This window comes from Anastrepha obliqua, chromosome 2 (assembly GCF_027943255.1).
Source record: "Anastrepha obliqua isolate idAnaObli1 chromosome 2, idAnaObli1_1.0, whole genome shotgun sequence".
Taxonomy (NCBI): domain Eukaryota; kingdom Metazoa; phylum Arthropoda; class Insecta; order Diptera; family Tephritidae; genus Anastrepha; species Anastrepha obliqua.
In genome coordinates, this window is record NC_072893.1 from 52,890,820 (window position 1) to 52,910,259 (window position 19,440).

The 19,440-nt window shown below is 38.0% G+C and overlaps 1 protein-coding gene across 1 annotated transcript in view; it reads right to left on the bottom strand.

The window, feature by feature from the left end:
- Positions 1-19,440, bottom strand: part of LOC129239093 (longitudinals lacking protein, isoforms A/B/D/L-like) — a 147,874-nt gene that overhangs the window by 64,964 nt on the left and 63,470 nt on the right. Inside the window, exons 2-4 of the mRNA XM_054874386.1 lie at positions 8,812-9,003; positions 6,756-8,147; positions 6,524-6,655 (exon numbers count right to left, since the gene is read on the bottom strand). Coding sequence (XP_054730361.1) covers positions 6,524-6,655; positions 6,756-8,147; positions 8,812-9,003 — 1,716 coding nt within the window. The remainder of the gene's footprint in view (positions 1-6,523; positions 6,656-6,755; positions 8,148-8,811; positions 9,004-19,440) is intronic.

Sequence of the window (19,440 nt, forward strand, 5' to 3'; positions counted from 1 at the left end):
GGAGGCGAACATATCCTACCATGCCACATCATCAAAACTACTGCTCTCAGAAAACACATTGAGAAACAAAAAAACAAGAAAATGGCGTCACAGTAATGGACTGGTTCTCCCAGTCCCCAGACGCCAAACCCATTGAAAATGTGTGAGGAATTATGAAAACGCATCTTGCCCGAAAGCTAGTCTACGATTTAAAGCAACTTGTACGTGAAGTTCGCAAAATCTGGTCTTCTTTGTCGACGAGCTACGCAGAAAACAGGTTCAAAACATGCCGAAAAAATGCCAGGATATACTCGACAACGATGAAGACTACACGGCTTATTGAGTAATTGCTGCGACTCGTAGCTTTGTACATACTTTCATGTAAAAAAAATTTTAAATATACAGTAGGTTCTGTTTTTATGCGGCTTTTTTTTATGCGGTTTTGAAATAGTGCGGTTTTTTTTTTAAATTACAAAATGCATGTCGACCTATCGGGAATTGTACATATAAACAAGATTCTAAACCAGCTAAGCAAAAACTCATCACAGATTACATCAGAAATGCTAACCCTACAAGTATGGAACCGCCTGCATAACCATCTAGATCAGACGAGTATTTTTCCTAAAGTGACGAAAGTGATTTTACGCCAAATCCTAAACGAACGCGCAACATGTGGGTATTGTCTGATTCTATTTCTGACTTAAATTTATTTTTCGATTCTGGCGTTTCTTAAATAAAGATATAATTTTCAAAAATACAATGTTTTGTTTATGCGATTTTATTTAATTACTTCAGATTCATGCGGTCTATGGAACGTATCTATAGTTATAATATGGGACTAGTGCCCTTTTTTATGCGATTTTATTACATCATTTCAGATTTATGCGGTTTTAGCATTTGAAACGTATCTATAGTTTTACTATAGAACTAGTAGCTTTTTTTATGCTGTTTTTTTTTTATGCTGTTTCTTGCGGAACGTATCTACCGCATAAAAACAGAACCTACTGTATATCTTTTATACTTCATGAATAATCGCGGTTCCTTTTTTCTGACACAGACTGTATATCGACCCTACCAATTAGAGTCTTGTCCTAATTGCTCCTCAAACTGCTCAATCGTATTTAAGAATTGCTCTGACCGCTGTAACAGACTTTTCCTAATATACAGTTCAATAAATTGTTTTGATCAACATTTTATTAAAGCCAAGACGCGCTTGCGCCCTGCTAACACAAGCATTTGTAGATACGAAAATAATCAAAAATAGTGTTAATACCTAAGTGAATAAAATGAGTTCCTTGCACGATCTGATCCGTCAAAATTGTATGGTTTTATAGTTTTTAAAAACTTGTTTTGAAAAATATATGAACATGAAATTTCTGAAATTCAGTATTAATCCATCGCAGACCGTAAACAGTTTGAATGAAAAATCTGAAAGAAAACTTTGCATCAAAGCGGATGATGAGAATTTTTGTATATGGAAACCTTCAAATACCCGCCTAATGCAACTCTGCTGTTTCTCCAAAATGTGTACGAAAGAAAATTTCAGAGTAAGAGGGAACCAGGAACAAAGACATAAAAAAATAATTGAAAATCCATGTTGTTAAAGCGGCTGCCATATCAGGAGGCTTAAAAGATATAATCGGACATAGTAAATATATTCGTATAAAAAATAAAACTCGTATCTATAAGTATAAGACATGCGTGCGACTGATACACACGTACGCTTCAGAAGCGCGAGCTGATACAACAGCAACGCAACAACAAGCAACAACTGTTTAAATGCATACACCTAAAGCTATCGCCAGGTACACTCTGTACGATAGAAACACGAATTCCAAGCTCCGTGAGGTTTGTGGAATCGAGGATATCAACAAATGCATCAGAAAAGGAAGAAAAACAAATGGCGAAATCAAGTTGAGAGGATACACTCTGACAGAATAGCCAAAGTAGTCAAAGCTAAAGCAAATGGTATGACGAAACAAGGACGACCACTCAGAAGTTGAAACGAATGCCAGAGATCGAGATGATTTCCTAACAGATAACACAAAAACAAAACCCATTTTTTACCAACATCATATTTTGAAGTTTAAATATTCATACATATTTAGAATCAATAAAATTTTCATACATATTGTATTTTTGTAAATAATGAGAAAAAATTCATAATAAAAGAAGAATGAATTTTATTTTTAATAGAAATTTATTTTCCAAACAAATTTTACTTGTTTGCTAAGAATTTTTGGGGAGACAATTTTATTTTTAATTCAAACCAAACTTTTTTGTAACAAAATTTAATTTTTAATTCCAAAAAATATTTTCTGTAGAAAAATTTATTTTTTTAATTACAAAAAATATTTGTTGTAAACGAATTTCCTTTTTAATTAAAAAAGATTTTTTGGTAAACACATTTTACTTCTCTGCAAAAAATTTTTTTTACTTGTTCGCTAACAATTTTTTGTTATGTTATTGTTGTTATTGTTATTTTTAATTAAAACAAATTTTTTTCTAAACAAATTTAGTTTTTAATTACATTTTTTTTTTGCAAACACATTTTAATTTTCTGCTAAATATTTTTTTAAACAAACTTTATTTTTTAATAAAAAAAAAAATTTTTTGTAGGCAACTTTAACTTTTTTGCCCAAAGTTTTTGAGGTTTAAAATTTAGCTTTTATCGAAATATCATTTTATTTAAATAAATTTTATTTTTAATCGAAAAAATGTTTTTTTGTAAACAAATTTTACTAAATTTACAAACTTTATTTTTTATTGAAAAAAAAGAATTTTTTTTGTAGCAAATTTGACTTTTTTGCTCAAAATTTTTCAGGTTTAAAATTTAGCTTTTATCAAAATAACATTTTATTTAAATAAATTTTATTTTTAATCGAAATAAATTTTTTTTGTAGACAAATTTGACTAAATTTACAAAATTTATTTTTTATTGAAAAAAAAAAGAATTTTTTGTAAGCAAATTCGACTTTTTTGGTTTAAAATTTAGCGTTTATGAAAAAAAAAATTGTTTTGTAAGCAAATTTGATTTTGTCCTCAAAAATTTTCAGGTTTAAAATTTTGTTTTTATCAAAATAACGTTTTATTTAAAAAAAATTTATTTTTAATCGAAATAAATTTTTTTTGCAAACAAATTTTACTAAATTTACAAACTTTATTTTTTATTAAAAAGAAAAGAATTTTTTTGTAAGCAAATTTGACTTTTTTTTGGTTTAAAATTTTTGAGGTTTAAAATTTAGTTTTTATTAAAACAACATTTTTTTAAATAAATTTTGTTTTCAATCGAAATAATTTTTTTTTGTAAACAACTTTTACTGTTTTACAAAAAATTTGTAGGGAAAAAATTTTTTATTCAATTAAAAAAAATTTTTGTTAACAAATTTTACTTTTTTGCTAAAAGTTCTTGGGGAACAAATTCTATTTCTGTTTAAACAATTTTTTTGTGAAAAAGGTTTATTTTTAATTGAAAAAAATATTTTTTTTTGTAAACAACTTTTACTTTTTTGCTACGAATTTTTGTAGAACAAATTTTGCTTTTAATTGAAATTTTTTTTTGTAAACAAATTTTATTTTTAACTGAACAAATTATTTTTTAAAACAAAATTCATTTTTTTGTAAAAGTTTTTGTTTACCTTTTTGGAAAAACAACCTCTCAAATCTTGTTTTGCTTAACTAGTATTCTGTAAAAGTTTCACAGTGAAAGTTTCCAAAACATTTTTCGAGTTATATTCAAATACATACAGCGAACCAGTGAAAAGTCAGTGCAAAGTATCTAGTGAAGCGCTAGCAGACAAACTCATACTAGCCCTAACTACCATTAAATCGTAACCCCCGATATCTTCTTACACACACCAAAAAATTATAAACATTCCACTTATTTCTTATAGAAATATAGTTCGTATTACAACAAATACCATGGAACGCAAAGTTTCAAAGTTTGTACAAAATTTTTCAAAATTTCACCAAAACTTCTTTCATCAAATTTTAACCAGAATTTTTAAAATTTTTCAGAGTACGCAGTTTTATAGCTTATTGTATTTTAGTGTGCAAGGTGAAAGTTTCGACTGACTACAAAATACTGTTTATACATATTTGGCAACCTGGTTTGTCGACTATGCCAGGCTTTTTCTTCCAAATAAAAAAATTGGAGCACACAGCAAAAATTTGAGTACAGCAAAAAAAATCGTCAAAAATCAACGGTAATTTGTAGTCACCTAAAGCTTGCACTTTGTTAGAGTAAATTCAATAAGCTATAAAACTGCGTACGTAGAAAAATTCTAAAAATTCTGGTTAACAGTTTATGAGAACAGTTTTGTTGAAATTTTGAAAATTTCGTACAAAGTTTGAAACTTTGCGTTCCATGGGTTTTGTTGTAGTATAAATTATATTTAAAAAATAATCGTTGTGTGCTTATAATTTGGACGGGGTGTGTATGAGAACAGATCGTGGAGTACGAATTTATATTGGGCAGGTCCAGTACATTGCGTTCGTTTGTAAATCGATCGAGGCATCGCTAGTTCCATTAGTAAGCAAGTGCACAGTATTTTTCACTGGTTCGCTCACACAGATAATTCTGTTCCATTTCAACATCGACGCGCCCTCTTCTTCGAAAAACCCTATGTACATGCGTTATACATTTATGCTTTGAGTTTTGAACTTTGAACTTTGCTTTAATAAAATTTCAAAAATAGGTATGTTTGTTATTTTTCGAAATTCATACTGGATTATTCATTAGTAAGTAAGTAAAGGGATATACCACCTACATACCTGCATAGGTTTCAAAATACCAAATTATGAATTCTTTTGAAATTTCATGGTTGAACGTTTTTCATGTGACTTTTTATCAAAAAAAACAAAAAAACAAGAACATCAAAATTGGATACATGCAAAACTAATATTAATTTCGTAGAATTTCACGAAACGGGCAAAATGAAAAATCTGCGTAAATTGGATAAAATTGAGCGCATAAAATGCAGGAAACTATTTTCATGTACACTATAGACGAGTATGTGGTAGGAAAGTTAAAGTTGAATGGGAGTGGGAACGGGGGAGGGAGAGTGGAGAGCGGAGAGATGTAGGCAGCCGTTGGGCTAAGGCTGTGTAACTTGTACATATCGAAATTGGTAATTTAATAAAATGCACAACAAATAGGCAAAAACCAGAGACGTGAAATGAAATACAAAAAAAAAATATTAAAAACCAACAACAAAACAAGAGAGCAAGGACAATTGCATATGTATGCGTATGAATATGTTGGCACATTAGTTTTTCATACACATTTCATTGTATATATAGAACGTCAAAAATTGAGGACACGGAAACATGCGACATTTATGAAATAAAAATGTAAATCAAAATGAAAATGAAAATCAGCACCAACCAGAATGGACTAATAAAATGAAAAATTCCAAAAATTACCAACGAGTTAATAAATAAAATAAAATTAAATAAAATGAAAAACTGGCGACAGAAATAGCGGGAAAAGCTGGGTGAGGAAAAGTTGGAGAGCTGCAGTAAAGTTTGCACCACCACCACCACTGAGTTTCTGTGGAATGCGCGCGCGTGTGTGTGGGAAAACAAATGGCGGCCAAATGGGCAATAACTAAAATAATACACTGCACGCGCGAATAATGTCGGAGGAGCGTATATTATTTGCTTTCGGAAGGTTTGTATTATTTATCTAGCAATTTTTTGAAATGGCAACATGCAACACTGGCAAACATAAAATGTCAACTGAAAATTTATATGCAAAGCAAAAAGTGGTTGGGAGGCAAAATTTAGCAGAAATCGGAAAGGGAAATTTGAATTGTGAACAAATCGTGCAACATTTTACGTTTTCGAGCAATTTTATAGCTATTTTTGGGACTTGTTTGGTAGAGGACAATTTTCAAATTTTTTTACTAAGCGATTTTAAGCAGAAAATTGGAAAATTGCGCACTTATAGCATCGTAATATGGTTAGGATTTATTTTTTTTTCGTTTTCTTTTAATTCAATTTCCTTTTTGACATGGGTTTGGTGGAGGTTATAAATCAAAAAATGTGTGCTCTATGTGTGGAAACTAAAAATGTTTGCATTTCAAGCTTTGTCGCACTTAGTTTTTTTTCTTGTTTGTTTTGAATTTGCTTGCCAGCGCCAGCAACTTTTAAATAATAAATAAAAAATCGCCATTGAAGTGAAAAATCGTAATAAAAACATAAACCGAAGTGAAAATAGTGAAAAAAATATATATATATAAATATGTAAACGTGATGTAGTACGTTGATATGTAGTAAGTAAACAAATTCATAGACAAAGAACACGACGAAGAGCAAAAAATATATTTAAATATATATTGAATATATTTTGTGGTATATTTATGTAGTAGTAGTAAGTAGTAAGTAATGTAACGGTATCATTTGAGTTTGAAAATCGAAATCGAACAGGAGTGAAAACGTCAACAAAAGAAAAACTAAACACTTTTTTATTTGTACTTTTTTTTTTTTTGGTTTGTTTTTATGGATTAAGAAGGACAAGCCGTAAAGGGTTTTGTGCACTTACCGATTCGTGTGTTGTGAGACGATAATCCAAATCACCACCTAGGCCGCCGCCCGCTGACGCCGAGCGCGGCTGATGCATATGTCGACTGTTGCTGTTGTCATCCTCGCTGCAATCGATCTCTTTCTTAAGCGACTGTGTGCGTTTAAAAAAACAAATAAACAAAAAGCAAAACAAAAGAAATAATTCAACGAAAATCTATATTCTATTCCACGATGTATATTCTAAAACTCACCAGTGGCACCGACTGCACTGGCCCCAATCCGGACGTACCCGCCAGCGGTTCATTGCCCGCTGCTGGTGCTGTCGCCGACGCACTTGGACTCAAGACTACGCCCGACGTAGCCGATAGCATGCAGACGCCACTGCTGCTAGGCCGCTCGCCAGCCACGCTGCCGCCATCGCGTGGACTACGTGAAGTGGCGCGATGCTGCTGGTGTGAGAGATCCGATGCGAGTATGAGCCCACCGCCGCAGGATGAGCTTGTAGCTGCAGCGGGTGTAGAACGTGCCGATTCTGGATCACCGCCACCGCCACCACTGCCACCACCTAGTGGTGAGGGCAACGCCAACGAAGCCGCTGAGTGGCTAATTGCTGCGCCGATTTTCATATTCAAGCCCATGGCATCATTCGAGCTATTATCCTCTACATCCTCATCCAGATCCATTTCCTCGTCATAGCTATCGGGTTCTTCGATCTTCTCCACCACGCCCAACGTGAGACCCATGCCACTTACGTCCAGCACGCTACAGGAGGCGGGTCGTGCGGGTGGTGAATCGAGCAAGGCACCACAACCACCACCGCCGCTGCCGACGCCACCACCCTCATCATCATCTTCATCGTCCGAGTTATCATGCCGTCTTGTCCTGATATCGCTATTGCCATTATTGTGGTGTGACGCTGTTTGTGTGCTACTCCCGCTTACGCCACCACTGCTGCTCACATTCTTATTGTTGCTGCTGTTACTTTTGCTTATGACATGCGTCGTCGCATCGCGTTCCTCGTTCGAGGCGGCTATACCACATTCCGCGCCAGTTGCTGATTCACCGCTACGTCCCTGGTAGAGATCAAGTGGCAGCGGCGATGAGTCACGTTCGGGTGACATTTGTAGACGTTTAGTAGGGGGCACCGCTGACGGACTGCCGCCGCGTTCACCGCTGGCGTCTCGTTTTTGCGCTGTGGACGCCGTTGTTGTGGTAGCGGTTACACCGGCTGCCGTTGACGTGGACGTCGTTGTTGTCGAGGCAGATGCTGTGGCAGCTTGCTGTTGCTGTTGTTGTTGTTGTGTTACCGCTGCAACGGCCGCTGCGGCAGCAGCGACTACTGCAGCTGCTGTGCTGACCGGCGTCGTTGTGGTTGCTGCTGTCGTCGAGACTGAGGTGGCGGTTGTAGAGGCTGAGGCAGACGAAGAAGAGGCGGCGGCGGAGGCGGCTGTCGAAGTGGCTGATGTGGCTAAGTTTGCGGCTGAGGTGGCGATCGATGTGGTGGACCCGCCCGCTAGCGCAGTATCGACGGGACTGTCACAGGTGCTCTTGCTGGGCTGCGAGTGCGGTCTCAAGCGATCCGGTTCACGTTCTGGCTCTCTGAGTGTTGTATTCTGATTGGTCATCTCTGCTAAGCCCTTAACCTAAGAGGGGGAGCGGGGGTGAATGAGGGTGTGAGTAGAAAAGTGATAAAGAAAATGTGATGATAAAGTTTGGAAAATGCAAAATGTTGATCAAAATATGTATTTGAGTGCATTTAAGGATTTTATCATGCAAGCTAATCAAATTTAAATATAACCGAATTTTGTTACTTCAGCTCTTAGAGTAATGTTTCCGAGTAAAATTTCAATTTTTTTTTATAGCACTCAAATAACATTAAGTCCATTGTACTGCACTTGGACCCCCTTTTCAATTTTCAGAGTAGATCTTGTGGTGCCAAGGACACCTTCGAATTTTCGATTAGTTTGTATTATAGCTGCTTGCCGCATTTTTCTCAGTTTTTAATCTGAAATCAGAAGACTTAAGGGCGCGCAAAAATTTTACTTTCTCTACTTTTCTCGCGAGTGGTTTCAAAAAAAGTTTTCTGTGGCCTAAGTAAACCTCAACGTTAGCAGCTCAGAAGTACTTTTTTTTTCTCAGCTATTCCAGATCAAGCCAAAGCAAATAGTATGCATTACCCCATAGCGATCAGCAAATATTATTCAACAATATTTGTTTTATAAGATTTTTTTTGTAGTATCTATCTGCTGTTAGTATCCTTGAAGCACTATTTAGTTGATGCCCTCACCTCGATATTTAAGCACTTACTTTTAACGACTCGGCCGTTTTGAGCAAAGCTGACAACTGACAATATTGCACGTTAACTTCGCCCTTGTACATGAATTCGACTAATGTTTTCAGTTCGGCTAAGCGGACGTCCTTCAATATCACAATTGGATGCTTTTCGGGGTGGTCCAGAAAAAGGCTCTGGAAATATGAAGAACAGGCCGAGAGGACCACCTAAAAGGAGACACAAAAAAGTGAAATACTAAAATTAGTAACTAAATAAATATGAATACGAATATGACTTATATGAATAGATAAATGGGAAAATGTATGATCGGATTTCGTATATAGAAGAAAGCTTCATACATATTTAAATTTTTTCATTTAGCGCAATTTTTCTGGAAGAGTTTCGAGTCAAATATTCGCAGGCAGTTGTTAGGCACAACAAATACAAATAGCTTCCCTGCTATCGCATTTGTTGTTGTTGCTGACGATGGTGGTAAGTACGTACTCATAATTTGCCTTTGTTGCAGGCGGCCCACCTTGGCGGCAACACAGAGAACTCGCTTCCTCAGGCCTTTCAACACTTTTCTTTTTCCGTAAACTTTAAATTTCTTCGCCTTTTTTTTGCCTCAGCTTGGTGAAAACTAAGGAGTGTTATTTGTGAAATATTCGATGATATTTTATGATATGCGAAAAAGAATGGCAAAGGAAAAAGAATCTGCCATATGCCGCATATATAGCAACAATAAACACTTGTGGACAGTTGTAGTGCAGCGCGTGCAACATGCGGCGAGCTTGCCGCCTGTGGCCGCCAGGGCAGCGGCGAAGGCGTTAACAGCGTGCCGCGCATGCGCGGAATCGCACAATCGCACAATTGTACAATGCGCAACAAATTGTAGCAAGTACTTCGACGAGCTGGCTGATCGCATTGCATTGCAAGTGTTGGCGTTGGACTAGTTTTTTGTTTATGCAGTGCTGGGGTACAGAAAGAAAAACAAAAAAAATACACATAAATATTAATGCATGGTAAGAACAACGTTAGCGGTTGTAGCGTATATTTTTTTAAGTTTTTTTAATTTTTTTTTTTTGATTTTGTAAAGAAACGCTTTTGGATATTTTCTGCACTCCTTCCGCGAAGTCTCGCACTGCAGTTGCTCGTATGCCACTTTTCCGCAGTCCGCGCTTATCCTCTGCGCGCTTACCTCAAACACCTCACTCACACACTCGTGCGCTTCACATCCCCCTGGCTGCGTTGATTTTTATGTGCGCATGCGCAACGCATTCGCGCAAATTAAAACACGCCACAGCAACAATCGTTGCTGGACAGGCGGCCAGCTGCGCAACAAAACAAACGGCTTCAACGCCTAGGGGTAGGCAATGATATGCGATGCATATTTCGTGCGCACTTGCGGCCCACAAAACTAATGCCACATTGGTCACAATGCCACCACGCTCCGCCGCACCCACACCCTCGTCCTCTGCAATGGTCATGTGCCAGTGCGTTAGTTTGAATTGCGTTGCCGAGATTTTTGTATTGTTCTTGTTGTTGTTGCTAATGTTGTTACTTTACAACTCATATATTGCGTTGGAGCTGCACACTGATTTTTTGTGCGATTTGTTGTTGCTTTTGTGCGCAGGCGCTAACGATTTGTTCAGGTTGTAAATAAAAGAAATTGTTGCGCTTTGCGGGAAATTGAAAAACATAAGCACAACAACAATAACAAGCATCACAACACAGCAAAGTAACAACACGAAAAGTAATATTTTAACGCAGCCGCAATTGTAATAACAATAACAACAATAACAATTGCCTAAATGGTTATGTGCATTTCGAAATTTATTCCCTCATATTTACTAATGCATTTTTTGTGGCTGCGTCGGTGTGTGTATGTGCGTGCACACACAAATATATTTTCCTTGGGACAGTTGTTGTGACCGCAGCGCGCACATTAGGGAAATTTCAATTACCCCAAAAGAGCGTCCCGAAGCGTGGCAGGCTGGCTAGCTGGTTGTTGGTTGGTTGGTTGGTTGGTTGGCCAACAAACTGTGTGAGCGAAAGTGGGCCAATTGCATTTGCGATTTTGATATTTATGAGATTGCGTGGTGAGGTTGGCGATATAAATATTTATTTAGTGTCATATGATTTTATTTATTTTCAAATAAAAAACTAAAAAATACTTAGCGACGAAAGAAACGGCAGAACTCCATTTGTACTGCATCAGATCGAATATTGGTGAATACTTCTGGGTATGGCAGATGGGCATGGTTTAAGTTTTTACGCTGGCTTGGCTAGTGCCAGGTGAAAAAGCGTATTTGTGTAGAAAAAAATCTTATATGTGTAGGTTCGAATCTCCATGTATGAAACAACAAAATGATAAAAAAAAGTATTTTCTAATAGCGGGGGGATTTTTAAGTGGGGGCTTCCAAACCCGGCGCACAACCAGCTATCCTGGAATGCCTCGCCTTCTCACGTTAGCTCACTCCCGAACGGGTGTTCGGAAGCTACCCAGAGAAACGTGGGCTAATCCCGGACGTTGTGAGCTGCTTGAACCATATGCAGAGGAATCGTCCTGGCCACTCCCAAGTGAATTGTAACTTTCCCCACCTTATTTTTATTATTTAGGAACCAGCATTAACACCGAAAAAAGATCCAGCGGCTACGTTGGCTGGGTCATGTCGTCCGAATGGATGCAAACGCTCCGGCTTTGAAAGTATTCACTGTGGTACCAGCTGGTGGTAGCAGAGGAAGAGGAAGGCCTCCTCCGAGTTGAAAAGATCAGCTGGAGAAGGACTTGGCTTCACTTGGTGTGCCCAATTGGCGCCGGTTAGAAGAAGACGTTTTCTTTGGACACGTACATGAAAGTTGGTACATACATGCCGTTTCTTCAACGTTCATATTACAATAGTAGAACGAAATCTTAGGAATCCTCTCTGTTCTTAAATTCGATACTCCATTTGATCCTTAAATAAAACAAATTTTTTGGCTGCCTACTCCGACCCTCCAGCTTGGTAGTGGTGGCGTTGAAGAGGGTATCGACTTTTCTTTCTTTTTTTAAATAAAACATGTAAAAATTAAAAGCAATTATTTGTTAAAAATGACATCATATAAATGCCCATCACGAGCGCCTCTACTGGTAAAGTCTGCCAAACAGTCAATTCATAAATACCGAATTGTGGAGACCGTCGAGATGTCGATGTTGAAGTTTGCTCAGCAAGCAAAAAATGCCACGAAATTATGTATACCTGAAATACACGCCCGAAAAGTACCAAATAGGAGGAATACTCTGAGTCTTTACTTAGCTTTCGCCTCTGAGCATAATTGAGAAAAGTTACAATACATCATTCCATAAACTCTGCTAAATCCAGGCATTGCTTCTTTTCTTGCTCTTCGTTGTTGATTGACGATAAAAAATAAAAAAAAAAACAACACAGAATAGTTTCTTTAATGCTTTATGATCAGCTGTCAGTGCGAGTTTGCTCTACAATTTATTAAAAATCCAATCTTGCTAGCGATTTCCGCCTTCTCACCGTCAACAAAAACAAAAAAAAATACAAGTCAGCTAGGCCAGCCAATCGACCGAAAGCACCGAAAGCATTTGAAGATGCCTCCAGCATCTGCTTGACTCTAAATTCTCGCTCGTATTATGATTGTTGTCACAGCGTTAGCGGGCAGTGTACTCGTACACCTCAAAAGCAACAAACAAACACGATGCAGCACTGCCATCCTGTTCTAGTATTTTGATTCGCGTTTACGCCTTTACCAATTGCCGGCGGCGATTTGTGGCGATCAAAAAGCGCAAATGCACTTTTCAGTGGGAGTGACCGCAAGCGGTTAAGTTAGATGAGGCGGCATTGGCGGTTGCGGCTGTGGCGGCGACGCGTTATTACATTTCTAACGTTACTATTAGCAAAATCGAATTTCCTGATTGCGCGACGCGACGCGAAAATGGAGTATGAAACATTAGTTGGCATTGGCATTTGGTGGCAGCAAATCATTCCGCTATAGTGTGCAGCAATTGCAGATGGCAACACTTAATTGATCGCGCTGTTAATAACGAGACGTTGACGCCCCCAAAAGCTAATGAACGCCACTGGCCACTGACACCGCGCAACTAAGCGGCACCAACAAATTTTAGTTGTTGTAGTTGGAACGGGCGACGAATGCCAAAATGTATTTGGACAGCACTGAACAAATGTTGCATTGGTGCATGAAAAACAAATGACCGAGAGGAATAAAGCTGAGCGCATCAGTTGGCTAAGCTGTGGCAAATTGGCAAACATAAATTTAAAGAGTTGCTGCCACAACTCCCATTCAATTAGAAACTGAGCCAAATAATGCGTCTAAAGGAGGAGAGGTGGAAAAGAGAGAGAGAGAGAAAAGTGGAGAGAGGGAGAAAAAAGTGCAATAAAAGTAGCGGGAAAATAGCGAGAAAAAGTTGAAAATAAATTATACAAAATCACAGAAAGTTGCCAGTGTCAGCGCAATGCCAACGCCAATATATATTTTTTTTCTCTATTTTTGTGGTTTCTATTGCTGCCACCAGCTGCACGCGCAATTCCCAGAAATGATTGCAATTTTCCTACACACTCACATACACACGCACACGCACATGCCGCATACATGCACACACATCACGCTCCAGAATCATCACTGACGCTTCAAGTTGACTGCATTGCGTGTCTGGAGGCGTTGCAATTTCCATTTCAACTCATAAAATCGTCATCAAATTAAAAGTTGCTGTGCGCATGCGCCTTCAAACAAGCAGATAGCAGCACAACAAATGCGAGAAACTCAAATCCAGTTGCAGCAGCTGGTGTTGCGCCAATTGCTGCTGTGTCCTGACCACCTCACTTGGCTCGCAGTAAATTGCGATTTTTCTAAATGTGCGCACAACAGTAGGCAGATGGCCTTTTTTTTAATTTTTTTTATAATTTTTTTTAATAGTTTTTTGTATGCACATACACCGGGCGCTGGAGACTCTTCATAATTTTACACATTTCTATAAACACACACACACACGCAAAATAATATTTGTTGCTATTGCGGAGCCTGCAGCTCAGTTCATCGCGCAAATGCCACAACACGCAGTGTCAGGTAATTTATTTAATATTTTTCGTTTTTTTCTCTTTTTTTTTCTTCTCGTTTTTAATCAATAAGGCAGAAGAAAATATTACTTACATTAATACATTGCGATATATTTGGCACGCACGCACAACAAATACTCGTACTGCCGCACACGGCTTCTCACTCCGCGACTTGATTCATTTGTAAGCTGTCGTAATCGTCGTTCATTGCCTTCGCGCGCGTTAGCCGTTTGTGCCTCTTGTTTATGGCTTCATACATTAGGATATGAGGTGAAAATGGCAGCAGATAAAAATAAATCTTCTACTAAATTCACGTTTAAGGCAATTAGAAATTATGAATGGCAAACTAACACATCTACATACATACATACCACATGCGCGCATGTGTGAGTAGCTGAGTATGTATCATAGACCGTATGGGTGAGTGTGGCGAAACTGGTGCACTTTCGAAGAAGTTGTTATGAATTGCTTGTCAGTTACTGATACTGCTTTTAGTTAGAAGTTTTTTTAGTAAAAGTTTTTAAAAATTGAGTCTGGCTCCCTACATCTCCACTTTATTTGTTGCTAGTATTATAAGCTATCTATCTATCTTCCTCTTCTTTAACCTAGCCCTATCCTATTTCGGGTCGGCTCTCCTTGTGCGAAATCTCCAGGTCACGCGGTCCTGAGTCGTATCTTCACTAACGTTTCAGCATCGCGTGACGTTTTCAATGAAGTCTTTCCAGAGTTTTGGTGGTCTGCCTGGCGCTCTTTTCGCTACCTCCATCGGCAAAACTGGTATTGTCATTACATGACCGTACCAGCGTAGCCGCTTTTCCTGAAGCTCAGTGCTGGTTGGATTAACTTTATTACTACCAAGAATAAAGGTGTTTTGAATCTTGTCCAGCAATGTAACGCCGCTGCCTCACCACATCATTTGCATTTCTGCCACTTGCAGTTTCAGCTCTAGTTCGCGTGGTACAACCCAGCACTCGGATGCATATGTCATTGCCGGCCGGACCATGCTTTCGTAGATTTTTCCTTTTAATATTTGTGGAATTTTCTTGTCGCACAGAACACCGGAGGCTGCACTCCAGCTTTGCCATCCACGTTGAAATCAGTGAGCAATTTCTCGTTTAAAGGTGCCATCTTCGCTGACATGCGAGCCCTGGTATTTAAAGCTATCGACTGTTTTGAGGGGAGTATTATTTATTGTAAGTGCTGGACGCTCACAACTCGCTGTGGCAAAATGGAACTCGATTACTTTGGTCTTTTTGCGGGTTACTCGTTGCCCATTCGATTCAAGGACGGTAACCCAACGGTTCAGATTTTCTTGGAAGATGGCTTTGCCGCACATCATCAGCATACAGCAGTGTGCAAGGGAGGTTATCTTGGATTTCACGTGTAAGGAAGTCCATTATCAGATTAAAGAGAGGAGGGCTTAAAGCTGAGCTTTGATGTACGCCTATATTAACGTTGAAGCTTTGGGTCAGCCCACTCATACATTTCATTTGGGTAGTTACTTGATGATAAGTGGCAATGAAAGGTTCAAGATGGTTTCCAGGAACAGGTACTTTCTTAATGCCGTCGGTGTTTTTCTATGACCGCACGACAAATGTGGATAGCATCAACAGTCGACTTCCTACTCACGAAACCGAACTGATTATTGGTGATTTTATCAAATAGTTGGCCATGTATAAGTATGTAATTATGTGTGAAACTTCATAAACAGTCTAAGTATGGAGTGGCCCTCCATAATACAAGGAGCATAACACTCTCTGAAGTGCTCAGTTGTCGGATAGCCTAAGACTTAAGGTGATCTTTTTTTAGGGATAAGCAAAAAATATCTATTGGAGCCGTAAGCCGGGTAAACTCATCCACAACCCGCGACAAATGATGGTTGATTAATTCAGTTTTGACAATTTTTTTGAATGTTCATAATTTATTTAGAAAAGTATAGCTCACTGCCTAACAAAAGCCATACAAATCTAACTTTGATTGTTATGCAGAAATTAGAAAAATTCTACAAACTGGTCATCCCGTTCTAATTAAAAATTTTAGAAATATTCTTGGTACGCAGTTTTATAGCCCATTCAATTTTAATATAATACAGTGCAGGTTTCGACTTGCTGAAAAAATCCGCTGATTTTTTATGATTTTTTCCCCTAAGGGTTTTGCGAATTTTCCCCATATAGCGAATGTCTGTTGGCCTAGAAGTCATCTGCGAACATTTAGGCTAACCTAAACACAATCTGTGCGAGAATAAATCATGTGAAGGACAACAAGGGTGCAGTCAAGCTGCAATGAAAGCACTAGCTTCACATTCTGTGGAATGGAAACAAGTGTATGAATGCCTTAAGAATCTAAACCAACTCAGTGCAACAAAAAAAATTGTAGTTTGTTGCATTCCGGTCACTCTGAACAAAAAAGGTCAATGAAAGTGCTGATGAACTTGCCAGGGTGGGACAGGTGGGTGACAGATTTTTACGGTTCAGAACCATACTATGGTATCAACTAGACAGAAGCTAAATGCAGGATAAATACTTGGGGGAATATTCAAAGAATTACCCATTGGGAAGCAACACACGAACTCCGTCAAGCCGAAAGGCTTATAAGACCTTTTACTTACAATAGGGAATTGCAAAACATCCGTAAAGTGGACATTAGGAAAATAAAGGGTGGTTAAATTTCCATGGCCGATGTTGAAGGTGAACCACATTTTTCAATTCCAGACTAACTCAATTCGAACCATGGAAAGATGCACAATCGAGCAACGCGTTAAAGGTTGGTTTTCTGACAGGTCGCTATTACTTAAACTATCATCCCTCAAAAATTCACATTATGAATGAGACTGTACTCTGTCTCTCTGTCTGGAGAATGATGAAACCACAGCGCATATCCTGTGCAACTGATAACTAATTGCTTTCCTGCTCGCTCTTCAATTCACAAGGCACTTGATACATATATCATAATTGAGTTGATCTCTGAATCCAGTTTGCATTGGCACCAATTCCAACCTTTTCTTTGATTACGGATAGTTTTTTGCATTCATTAGCACTAACTTAGTATCAAAATATGTCAAGAAATTCGATTAGGCGAAAGATTGGACCGTTTCGTTATATAAATAAAAGAAAGTTGAAAATGGATTCGTCTAACCATATGGTACATAATTGATATTTTTGAGTTAAAGATTGGATCTAATTATACCGGCATACACTTTTGATGTTTTTAAACCAAGAGTCCATAGGATTTATAAGTGAAAATGGCACTTTATTGTGAAAGTCAATGAGATAACAAAGAAAACTCTGAGGTGACATTTAATTAAGGAAGGAAGTTATGGCAGCTTTTGAGTAAGAAAATATAATTTCGGGGCGGCCGATCACGATATGTTCGGTGTACTTTCGGATTGAGGTGGCAGAGAAAATAATCTCTCAGTTAGAAAATGAGATTATGCGAAGTTTTAGATAAAAAAAAAATTCGGGATCAGTCCCGATATGTTTGGTATAACTTCGGGGTTGAAAATTACGGTTTATGCTAACATTATCAATTAAGTGGTAGTTTTTCAAATCCTTTTTTGAGGAAATGTATCCCATTGTATTCCTGATGTAGTGTCCAGTAAAATGGTACCTAAATATTTGACACCTAAATATAATACACACACATACATAGATACAAGGGTCGAAACAACAAGCTGCAGCACATACATGAAAGGCATTAAATCGGTATACCGGTTATGTGCTCTCAGGGTGTGCTGCGCATTCCGCACAGTATCGGAGGATGTTGTATTAGTCTTCGCGAGAACGCTACCAGTTAAGGTGACTGCACTCGAATTCGCCGAAATAAAAAAACCATCGACCGGATCCAGCACAGCTGACTAACCGATGGACTGAACGGGAGCAAAGCATCCGTTCTTGGCAGGAGGAATGGAGGAACTCCAAGAACGGACGATGGACATATCGATTGATTCCGAATAATACTTAGTGGGCATGGATACTTTAAGGCTTATCTGCATAGATTTAAGCACGAAGATTACCCGTTTTGCACCTTTTGGGACAGTCTAATTGAAGATACAGAGCATGTTTTCTTTGTTTGCCCTCGTTTTGATCTAGAAAGAGAAGATTTGAGTGATAGGGTTGGGAAGCCAATAATGGTTAGTAACCTAGTAAATATCAGCAGCTTGACTCAGAAGAACATTGGTCCGCTGTATGTAATAGTTATGACAAAAGTAGTAATCACCAAACTGCGTCGCGCTGAAAAACAGCGCAAATTTCTATGTAGAGGCAATAGGCCGCTCTCCCTCCCGTGAAGCATTACCTAACGGTCGTGCCGCGGAAGGGAAACGGTGCTGGGGTGGGTTTTTAGTGGGTGAGTCGAAAGACAAGTCTCACACTTTTTGGCTTTCAATGCTTTTTGCCACCTCCACAAAAAAAAAAACAAAGACATGGCATAATTGTATATTTACATACATACATATGTATGTGCATCTATAAACATATAAACATGCAATTTAGTATAGCGATTTTTAAATGTTTATTATTTCTCTCATGGGACTCCCATTAGCATTTAAGCAATCGAGTAGTCCCACACCATTTCCACTCACTCTTTAATACTCAGCGCCAAAGTCTCTTAGATGCATTAAATTAACTTTTTAGTTTCAAAATTGGCGAAGTTACGTATTTACTATATCACAGTAATATTCCAGAAAAAAAATTGCATTATAAAAATGCATTTATGCTGAAATATGCAATGAATCTATTGAATTTTTCTAACGCAGAGCACTTCTTTGAATTGAGAGCAAAAGAAAAGGAAGAAATACCACTTCTCTAGTACCTACACCCAACCAAAACAGCACAAGGCGAAGTGTTTATGTGTGCGTGCAAGTACGAAAGTACGTAGGTGTATGTGTGTGTGTGTGTGCATTTTGGCAAATAAAGCAACAATCATGAAATTTATTGCAGATCGTGACAAGTTCACGAAAAATGCAAACGTGGCGAACAAGTACAATAACAATTACAACAACAACAAAGTACGAAACGCCGAACACAAACATTACAATTGCCATTGCGCTGCAGCACTATTTATTCTGCATAGTTGTTTGTTGCATGCAACATTTGCGTTTTGTGCGCGTTCTGCCTCAATTGCGTTACAATTGGCTTCAATCGCTGCTGCTGCTGCTGCTCTGGTGGCTGCTGCATTTTCGGCTATTTTATGCAACGCTTTCGCTCCCGTTGCTTTTCTTATGATTTCAAATTCATTTCTTTCTTTTTCTATTAATTCCTATTTGGTTTATGGGTTTGCTGATGATTTTGTTACTCATTTTATTTTTTGCTTTCTTTACGATTATGATTCGCCTTTTCTTTGAATGCCACAAACTAAAAAAAAATACATTTATTTCTTCTGTGTTGTTGCAAGGCTTTACTTATTTGAAAATGTTAAAAATTTGAAAACTTTTTTTGGCGAAACCAATTCTTTTTTGTTGCTGTTTCTGCGTTGCGCATATTTTTGCGCTATTATTTCTTTATTGTTTTTGTTATTGCCGCTGTTGCTGCGAGAGTCGTGCCATTTTTTTGTGCGCACGACAATGCGGCGTGTTGCAAGAAACGC